Below are 11,301 nucleotides of genomic sequence, written 5' to 3' on the forward strand. Positions count from 1 at the left end.
TTTAAAGATCTATTTATGCATACAAGAACTGGGGTACGGGCCAGAGGTGTGGAGGGTGAAAGGATTCACCAGAGACAGAGTGGGGAACAAAACAGGCAGATTGACTGAAATACACTGCTGAGGGGAGCAGCGGGCAAGTCAGAAGAGTCTGCTGCATACCATGTGGGTAGCTCCCTGACCAGGGATCGAACTCGTGCTGCAGTGGCTGCGGCCTCATAGGTTGCATCCTAACTCCTTGCACCACCAGGGAGGCCCTAAGAAGTACTTTCTTAATATAACTTTATACACACAACTCTTCACTTTCACTAATTGATATCATAGAGCCATTATTATTTAATGGGATGCCCTAGAGACATTTCCACTAAAATCAGGGACAAGGCAAGAATTCCCATTGTTTTCATTTACTTGTGATCTAATTGTATAAGGAACTCTTAAAACCTAAAATGAAGTGAATGCACACTTCATTCAAAGAAAAATGTGCAAATTACTCATGATTTGAGAATAAAAATACATTTTCAATTTATAGGATGAAGAGTCTATAACCACTATGTAGTGCTCTTCTCAATCAAGAAAATTGCAAATATTACTTCTCTCCAAATGGACAAATTACTGATAATCATTTTAAAAACTCTCTTTCACTTGTGGTCAACATATATAAATTCAAATATTAATGCATTTTTATCTATGAAGTAAAGGTTAAGAAAGGAATAAATCCAATGGTGAAAGTTTTGTAAAATATATATTATACATGAGTGCAGATAGAATGTAAAGGAGTAAAAATAGTTTACTGTTCACTTTGGCATTGTGAATGACAAACTCTTGAAAATGTTTCCTACATTTTTTTTTTTTATTTTAAATTTATTTATTTATTTATTTATTTATTTATTTATTTATTTATTTATTTGTACAAGCACTGGGTACAGTCAGAAGTGCGGGAGAGTGAGAGAATCCACCAGAGCCAGAGCCGGGAGCAGGAGAGGGGTCTGCGCGCCATGTGGGACCCTCCTCCGGTGGCCGGGGAGCAGCCGGGGATCGAACCAGCGCTGCAGAGGCTGCGGGCAGCTTCGCAACCCAGCGCTCAACCGCTGCGCCACCAGGGAGGCCCTGTTTCCTACATTTTAAGCCAATTCCTCTGCCTCAAGATTTTATCTTAAAGAAAAATTTACGCATGTGGCAAATATTTATCTACAAGGATGTTCATAGCCTTTTTTTAAATAGTGAAAATAAAAAAATGAAATTTGGAAATGGTATATCAGTGCCGCAAAGATTTACACTTACGCTGTACGAAACGACACAAGGGTGTAGATTTCAACTTTTTAATATTCTCTGTAAAATGCTCAGAGCATATTTATACTTAGACTTTTTTTTTTTTTAATTCCTGCTTTTGCTGGTGGATCCTGAAACTAGAAGAGCAGACAGAAATAAGGATGGAAGTGAAAATGGAGTAAATATTATGAGAAGCTTGGTGGCGGTATGGGGAGAAGACTGGGGATCAGAGAGTTTAAGAAGGAGAAAAATTGTTAAGACACCACACATAGATGAAAATAAATAATACTTGAAAAAAATAGTGAAAAGACAATAAAAGATTATTGCAAGAATAAAATATACAGGATAAAAAATACAAAGTAAGAATTATAGTTACTGTTTTCTAATTATCCATCAACTGTAGACCAGACATTCTCTGAAGAAGTGCTGTGTTCCCCTGTTAAATAAGGAAAGTGAGATTCAGGCCTAACAATAACTAAGCAATGAAGAAGTGGTGCCTAAGCACTCAGAATGAAACCCTCTTGGTGTTTTCCTCAAAAATTTCATGCTTTTTGCTTTAATTATAAGGTGAGCGGAATAAAAGAAGAGAGGAGAAAACAGTTTTAACACTTAGTTCCACATCGATGACAAGGTTATCTATTGACTCAAACTAATGATAATTAATTAGAATCCTTTGTCACCTTGCCCACCTTCCCCTGAAAGAGGCTTTTCAAAGAAACCTCCCTAAGTGAAGGATGGGTTTAACCACATTCCTTTAGCAGAGAGCAGGATAATACATAAGATGATCCTCTGACACATTTTTGCTATTAACTTTGGCAGATAACTCTGTGTAATTTTTGTTTCATTTTATTTTGTCTATTTTGTCACAGGAAACCAAATCATATCATATATTTATATAATCAATTACTTCTCTTCAAAAGTAATACTGTGCCAATGGAAAAAAATGTATTAAAGCTAGAGCTAGGCTTTGAAAAAATAAGAAAAGGAAATAGTAATATGGTAAAGATGAATGATAAAAAATTACGTAATTTTCTTTCTGAACCAAAAAATTTTAAATCATAGTAATGAAAGTATAATTAGATTTAACAAGTTAGTTATTGTCACTTCTTATTAGTACCTCTACTATATATAGATGTTGGAACTGATTTTGTTTTTCCTATGAAAATATTTTTCTTTTCTTTCTATTCTGATAAATCACTGGGGGTTGTTACTTTTCTGGAATATAAGTAATTGTGACACTGGGGAACTTTAAAGTTATTTTCTAAAATCTGAACTCCATTACAGTCATAAAAATAAATAAAAGAATATCTGAGATTAACATTCTTTTAGTATTTTCTGTTATCCCTATCTCTTTCTAGTTCTGCATAGATGTTAATTAACTTGTAAAAATCTGCCATGATTCTCTGGGGATTTAGCCTTAAATTGCATTTTATCTATACCAAGGAGTTGATTTGGTTACTCATACTTTTTGTGAGGCCTATGAATGATTTATTTTTAAATTACTCATGTCAACTGGATAGAAAAATGCTTCAATCTAGAGAATTAGAATTAAGAGATAATGTTAAACTTCTTTTCTTCATTCTCCATTTTTTCTTAAGGCTCCTGTTCCAAAGAGTGCACTTATTCCAGTAATTCCTATCACCAAATCAACAGGTTCTCGGTTCCGGAATAGTGTGGAAGGATTGAATCAGGAGATTGAGATAATAATTAAGGAGACTGGGGAAAAGGAAGAACAACTTATAGTAAGTAATCTTGTCTCTTAAAATCATCCTCACACAGGAGATTTCTGGACCTAATAAACATAGAGCTTCCATATGATCCAGCAATTCCACTCCTGGGTATTTACCCAAAGGACACAGACATCAATTCCAAAGAACACCTGCACCCCTATGTTTATAGCAGCACTGTTTACAATAGCTAAGCTTTGGAAACAGCCCAAATGCCCAAAAATAGATGACTGGATCAAGAAGATGTGGTACATATACACCATGGAATATTACTCAGCATTCAAAAAAGATAAACACATGCAATTTGCAGCAATATGGATGGCGCTGGAAGGGATCATGCTCAGCGAAATAAGCCAGAAAGAAAAAGAAAAATACCGGATGGTCTCACTCATAGCAGGAATCTAGAAAACTTAAATAAGGGACCAGGAAAATGAATAACTATAAGAAAGTGAAAATCAAAATCAACAAACTATGAACCAGAGACACTTTTTGGGGGGTGGGGGATGGGAGGGGAGGGATTGGGGTCAAAATGGGGGGGTTGCAATTGTATGGGGAATATAAAAATAAAATTTATTATTTAAAAAAAAAAACAAAAATAACAAAATGAATAAAGTCAGAGGATAGAAAGAAAGGCATGTTTAGAATAAAGTCATAGTTATTATATATTTGCCTAGATCACAACATTGTAGCAGAAAACTTCAGCAATGTAATTTGGGAATGGATTGTTGAAACAGATGGCTGATTGTATCAAAAGCAGAATAAAGGTTAAGGCAAGAAAGGAAAAAAAAAAATCATCCTCACACACAAACTCTTCCAATTATTGAAAGTTTCCAATTTTCTTTATTTACTTAGGTTTCTTTCTTCCTTATTGAGAGAGTGAAATTTTACCTCTTTTGAAAGACTTTCATCTTGGCAAGTGAATAAAAAATATTCATTTCTTTGCATCTCATAGTGACAAATGGTGTGACTTAAATTTGGACCCTTGAACAGAAACTATTTTTTTTGTAACTATTGTATATTGAAAAATACTAGTCAGATGATATACTTTTTGTTTACTGTAACTCCATTTAACAAAAAAAGTTAGCTTACAATTTTAGAGGGAAGGCTGTGACATTGATTATTTTCTAAGGCTAAATCTATACCTGTCTCTTAATTGTTAGTTACTGGTTGGTTGATAACCTTTCTACTAACTATCAAACAGATAAAAATGATTGGTATGGGGCCTCCCTGGTGGTGTAGGGGATAAGTCTCAGCTCTGTCAAGCTATTCCCAGCCACTGCTGTATGAGTTCAATCCTTGGTCAGGGAGCTAACCCACATGGCTCAGTAGACCTCTCCTGTCTCGCCCACTGCTCCCCTCAGCAGTGTATTTCAGTACATCTGCCTGGTCAGCTTCCTGCTCTGTCTCTGGTTAATTCTCTCACCCCCCGCACCTCTGACCTACACCCCAGTTCTTGTATGCATAAAAAAATAAAAATAAATCTTTAGGGCCTCCCCAGTGGTGTAGCGGGTTGAACGTCACGCTGTGAAGCTGTCTGCAGCCTCTGTAGTGTGGGTTTGATCCTGGCTGGCCGGTGAGAATCCCACATGGTGAGGTAGACGTCTCATGTTGGGCCTGCTGCTCCCCTCAGCAGTGTATTTCTGTCGTCTGCCTGTTCTGATTCCTGCTCTGTCTCTGGTGAATCCTCTCACCCTCCCGTGCCAATGGCCTGTACCCCAGCTCTTGTATAAAAATAAATAAATTAAAAAAAAATCTTAAAAAAAAACCCACTAAAAAGAAAGCTGCCTCAATTAAAAAAAAGAATGATTCATATGTACCTATTCTCCTAAATAATATAGTGTTGTAAACTAGTACTACCTCAATAAAGGAAAAAAAAAGATTCACATGTCATACACAGAAAGAAAAATGTGTCATAGTGTATATTCAAGTTTTCATTCATCAGGGAGAGAGGAATTGTAGAGTTTTAAGTAGTAGTTAACTGATGCTCAGGAAACTCTCCTTAAGATTAATGGTTGGTTTAACTTAAGGAAAATACAACTCCCCATACCCTCTTCTTCAGATTGCATTATGGGTAGAAACTTTCCTAGATGTACTAAAGATAAATGAACCAAAGATATACAGGAACTGGTTTCTCTGCTAATAAATACGGCACACAAACCTAAATATAAATGTTCTCTTTGATTGCCCCATGTAATTAGCACTGCTGCATTAACTTTTTCTCATTTAGGAAGGTTTCCTTTAAAAAAGTCTTTCAGGTGGAAGTATGCAGAAAAAATGGTAATGGGGCCTGTCATCAAATATCATTAGTTCACACAGTGGTTAAACTTTTCTTCTGATAAACAGCTTAGTGGTAAATCTAGATTTTGCTTCTTTTATCATGACCCTTCTTTTTGCTCTTAAAAATAATTAATATTTAGCACAATTCATTCTAATTCATCGTTGTAATTCAGTAATTCAGCACAATTCATCATTCAGTAAGCATTAGCCACCTGCGATATGTCTGACCCTGGAAAATCAAAATCTTCATTTACACTGCTTAGTGTGTAGCAGGGGAGTAAGTTTAGACAGGGTGTCACTAATGGAGCAACACAGGGCAAGCTTCTTTTTCCTTAGGCTTAATGAGTAGGGAGTTTTTGATTTATGTGTCTTTGGGGACAACAAGGTTGATGTTGGGTGCTTTTCTGGGTGAGTTTCAAAATCACACATGATAAATACACACATTTTTGAATTTTGTACAGCCACAAGATATTCCAGATGGCCATCGTGCACCTCCCCCTCTTGTACAAAGAAGTAGCAGCACACGCAGCATCGACACCCAGACCCCTGGCGGGGCAGATAGGGGAAGCAACAATAGCAGCCGCTCTCAGTCTGTGTCCCCCACATCGTTCCTCACCATCTCCAATGAAGGTAGTGAGGAGAGCCCTTGCTCGGCTGATGACCTGCTTGTTGACCCCAGGGATAAAGGTATAATGCAGAGGGATTGTTACCATACCCAGGTGATGGTCTGTTTGGGTGGTTTATGGATTTTTATTTGTTCTTTTTTTCTTCCTATTTTTCACTTGTTTATACAGTTTCCTTATTAATGAGAAGTATTCTTTTTTAGTATAAAAAAGAATCCTTGTTCTCTCTTAGTAATCATGTTTTTACTGTATTGCTATTTTTAAGTTAAATGTGAAACCTTCAAGTTAGTGCTTTTAGTTAGTGAAATTGTTTTTGATATTTCTTACAAGAACTAAACTGATTTATATCAATGTAAAGTGAGTATTCAATGCAAACCTGTAACGAAAGGTTGGCGAGCCATTTATGGTATTAAACTACATATGCATATGCAATTTAACAAATAACTTGGAGACATAAGTCACATGAATATTAATTAGTAGGGCCTCCCCAGTGGCGCAGCGGTTGAGAGCTGGGTTGCGAAGCTGCCTGCAGCCTCTGCAGTGCCAGTTCTATCCCCAGCCACCGGGCGAGGGTCCCACATGGCGTTCAGACCTCTCCTGCCACCCGCTGCTCCCCTCAGCAGTGTACTTCGGTCCTTCTGCCTGTTCTGCTCCCTGCTCTGGCTCTGGTGAATTCTCTCACCCTCCCGCGCTTCTGACTGTACCCAGTGCTTGTATAAATAAATAAATAAATCTTTAAAAATATATATTAATTAGTAATATTTTTTAAAAACAAATATGAACTTTCATCTATCTATATCACAGCAATATAAACAACACAGTTTCTTGCTCAGCATCTATGTAATTAGCTACTTTTTACATTTACTATGAGAAATAAAGGGATAGCACAGCTCTTGGTACTTAGTTCTGAGTAAAATAAAAAACAAAAACAATTCTCCATGGCCATTAAAATCTTCCCTTTGATTTCCCATACTTTCAATACTCCATAAATTTTTGCCCCCTGCAGTTTTTGACTTTGAGAGACTGGTGACTGGTTACCTTAGTAAAGAAGTATTCCCTTTGATAGGCAAGATTTCAAAAACTTTGAGTCAGACTTTGAAGGAAATTGTGAGAATTGAACAGAGAAGGATCTCTTAGGTATGGAGAAGTTCACAAGCAAAAAAGAAGTCTTCAGGGTACAATGTGCATATCACTGACTAACCTGAGTCAAGATTTTAACCAGAGGAGCAGAGAAATCAAATTGAGAAATTCTGAAGGACAGATCAAGAGTAATAAGCTAATAATAAAGAAGCACTTCATTTACTTGTACTGGGAAGAATGATAGTGACATTTGTGTCCCCTTGCTGTGGTTAAATAGAAATAAAGCAGGGAGGTTGACCAGTGTTCAGTACTGAGGGTTAAGTTATACGTCTTAGGCCATGGTAATTTTCAGTGGAAAATAAGTAAAAATCTTCTGTTTATACATTTATTTAATAAAAGTTAATTATCTCTTCTTTACCAGGATTTGTGTTAGATACTGGGGTGATATTGATGAATAAAACTCTTCACCTTCCCTCAAGTAGTTCTTGGTGTGGGAAAGACCAAGAACAATTAAATACAGGATGAATGTGCATTTATGTAGTAGTAGTTTTAGTAACCCGGCATACCATTTATTGCAGAGAATGGGAACAACTCTCCTTTGCCTAAATATGCAACCTCACCAAAACCCAACAACAGTTACATGTTCAAAAGGGAACCTCCTGAGGGCTGTGAAAGAGTCAAAGTCTTTGAGGAATGCTCGTAAGTATCCGCTCTCTTCGTAATAATAACTTTTATTATGAGAATTTTCAGATAAGTTGAAGAATATCCATCACCTAGATATGGAGTTGTTACATTTTCCAATATTTGCTTTGTCTGTATGTTGGAGCTGTTAGTTTTTGCTGAACTGTCTGAAAGTAACTTGCAGACATCATGACACTTAACCTTAAATAGTTTAATATTCATTTCCTAAAAGTAACCACCGTTCTCCTACATAACCACAATACCATTATCACACCAAAGAAAATTAATAGTAATGCTTAATATCACTAATATCCAGTTACATTTCCTCAGTTGTCCCCAATGTATCTTCTGTGGCCATTATTTTATTTTATTTATTTATTTTTTTTGGCCATTATTTTAAATGTATATACAATCAAAATCACACATTGCATTTAGCAGAACAGAATATATAGTCAGGGTAGACCATGGATCTTACCTATCAGATTTCCTTCAATTTTTTGGTCTACTTTAGGTCTCTCGTTCTTTAAGCAGTTTTGAAAAATATCTTGTCTGATAATTCAGAAAACAGAATTTTACTACTACTTAGAATCATATTACTATGATGGAGGTAAGGCAAGAAGAATTTTAAACTAACAGTGTCTGGTGCCCTTGACACATGATCTATACTTCTGTTGGCTGATACTCCAGTCAAGTACTCCATGTGTAGACTCAAAATTTGCTCAGAAAGTATTGCAGCCCTACGTTTTCAGTGACTGTGGCTTCTTGCTTTATAAGGGGTGGTTGCAGGGTTGGAGGTGTGTGTGAGACTGAGCAAATTAGGTGATGAACATCATTTGGGGATGCTTAGACCCCACCTTCCAGTCGCACTATCACTGTAAGCCTAAGGGCCACCCTTCTGGTTTTTCTCTCTACGAAACCTAAAACATCATGGAGGTTGTTCAGCTTGTCCAGCTCAAAGAATTTGTCTTTTTCTTCTGTCATAAACATCCTGGAATCATTTGAAGTATGGGATCCTTTCAGTCCTCTTTGTGGTGTCCCTTCTAACATATTCTATGGCATATCTGTTTTTAGTAGGTAAACCTATTTTCTAAATGTACATAGATAGTTATTACAGATTTTATGGATATAAAGGATAGTAGAGAACACAAAAACTCTAAATATATTTTAGTAAAGTTCCAAAACAAATGAATTACTACAACATGAGTGGATTTCTTGGAAGCAATTTTAACCTATCAACAAAACAAGTTACTCAAAGTCTAAAAAAATTAGTCCTTTTTTGCCTTAGCTATATCAGAATTCTAGGAAAACCCACTGGACCCACTAGCATTAAAATAAGGTTAGATTATTAGTCCTACTTAAAATTTTAGCTTGCGTACTCATTCTTTAAAGAATATTATTCTCTAATTCTGAACTTTTGGCTTAAAGGTAAGTTAAAGTTAACTCTGACATGAACCTGGGAATTAGAGTTGGCTGGGGTAATCTCTGGTTTCTATAAAACAATGTTTATTTACCTGAAAAAAAAAAGGATTTGGGCACAGAAAGGGCAGAAGCAGGTTTTGCATTTTTTTCCTTTATTTTATATTTATTTTACATAATTGTTCAGTTTGTACAATGTTTGCTTTCTCCTCTCAGGTATAGTCCCTGTAAAATTCCAACCACCAATTCACCTGTTTTGCTTCCTCCCTCTCCCCTGCAGAATATCTCTGATTTATAGTTTCCTATTACTTTAGGTTTTTTATTTATTATTGTTACTATTATTAATTTCTTTTTCCTGATCCTTTATTTGGTCCCCCTGTATTCCTCGTATAAATGAAACCATCCGATATTTTTCTTTTTCTTTCTGACTTATTTCTTCTAGTTCCATCCATGTTGCTGGATCTTCTGGATCCAGTTATCTGCTTTTGGGCATTTGGGTTGTTTCCCTATCTTACCTATTGTAAACAGTGCTGCAATAAACATAGGGGTGCAGGTATCCTTTTGAGTTAATGTTTTTGTGTTCTTTGGGTAGATTCCCAGGAGTGGAATTGCTGGGTCACATGGTAGCGCCATTTTTAGTAGTTTGAGAACCCTCCACACATCTTTCCATAGTGGCTGGACCATTTTGCACTCCCACCAGCAGTGTAGGAGAGTTCCTTTTTCTCCACATCCTAGCCGACATTTGTAGTTGCCAGGTTTTTTTAATAAGTTGCACTTCTTTTTGTTTTTTTGTTTTTTAAAAGATTTATTTATGCATACAAGAGCTGGAGTATTGGCCAGAGGTGTCGGGGGTGAGAGGATTCACCAGAGACAGAGTAGGGAGCAGAACAGGCAGACTGACTGAAGTACACTGCTGAGGGGAGCAGCGGGCAAGACAGGAGGGGTCTGCTGTGCCATGCAGGTTGCTCCCTGGCCGGCTGGGGCTCGAACTCGTGATGCAGTGGCTGCGGACAGCCTCATAGGTTGTGTCCCAACCGCCTGTGCCACCAGGGAGGTCCAGTTGTACTTTTTGATATAGCACATACCATAGCCACACCATCTGCATTTAGTAGTAAGTTCTTTTTAATGAAATTAAGTATGATGTTTCTTGATCAGACAACTAGTCAATTCTTTGGCCTTAATTATTTTAAATTTCTAAGTATTATTTCCTCTCTGCAATACAGAGATATTTTTAAATATGAGATGGCTTTATTTTTTCCTTCCTCCCTCCCTTCCACCTTCCCATTATTAGTAACTTGGAACAGCCATTTTCTTTACTAATAACTTATGCCTGAATTTAAAAAGAAAAAGTTATGTAAGCATGTCCTTTTAAAAAGATACCAAGGAATTCCGTGCATCAGTTTGAAGAAGCTTAAAATAATTATACGGCCTGTTCATCCATTTTTTCAGAAAGTTATCTTTAATAACTCTGGTAAAGCTTATGGATGGTTTGAAGGAATCCACAATTTATCCAAATAATATTTTCAAATGCATAAAACACTATTATTACAAAGGCTAACTATGTTGAAATACAATTCTGTACCCAGTACTTCCCACCTACTAAGAACTACATATTAGTCTGCCTCTGTATAGATGTTTCATCTTTGGATCCCCAGAATCCAGTGCGGACATGGCATTCTAAATGTTTTTTTTTTAATTAGGAGAAATGAGAACTGTACTTTTATCATATGGTCGTATCACCTTTCCACCTGAATTTTATTTATTTTCTCACCTTATTTAATTTGTGGTACTTTCATGTTATTTTAACAAGTTTTTAAGTATTTCTTAAATTTTAATTTTAGTAACATTGGTTAATTACATAAAATAAATTATGGCAGTATAATTCAGTATCTGTGTATACTGACTACATCAGGATCACCACTGGAAGTTACGTTTCCATCTGTCATCATACATTTGACTCCTTCTACATTTCACCCAGCCCCCAATCTCCTTCCCCTTGGGTAACCATCAGTCTTTTATATGTGTCTATATTGTTTGTTCACTTGCTTTAATAATTTTCTTTTCATAGAATACCATTAACACCATCTTTTCCCAGCTACTTGTGTTAATTTTCAGGACACCTCGGGGATTGGAAAAGATTTGACTTCAGTAAAATCTTTGAAAGGACTACCATTAGTTTTATTTTGATTTCACATTTATATTTACTCAGGAAACTATCATGGTTAATTCAA

At 36.3% G+C, this 11,301-nt stretch overlaps 1 protein-coding gene across 1 annotated transcript in view; it reads left to right on the top strand.

The window, feature by feature from the left end:
• FAM117B (family with sequence similarity 117 member B) overlaps nt 1-11,301 on the top strand; it is a 64,318-nt gene that overhangs the window by 48,512 nt on the left and 4,505 nt on the right. The window contains exons 5-7 of the mRNA XM_037523860.2: nt 2,865-3,008; nt 5,732-5,957; nt 7,552-7,672. Coding sequence (XP_037379757.1) covers nt 2,865-3,008; nt 5,732-5,957; nt 7,552-7,672 — 491 coding nt within the window. The remainder of the gene's footprint in view (nt 1-2,864; nt 3,009-5,731; nt 5,958-7,551; nt 7,673-11,301) is intronic.

The sequence above is a fragment of the Talpa occidentalis genome, unplaced genomic scaffold (assembly GCF_014898055.3).
Source record: "Talpa occidentalis isolate TD23 unplaced genomic scaffold, MPIMG_talOcc4v2.1 talOcc4.3, whole genome shotgun sequence".
NCBI classification, from domain to species: domain Eukaryota; kingdom Metazoa; phylum Chordata; class Mammalia; order Eulipotyphla; family Talpidae; genus Talpa; species Talpa occidentalis.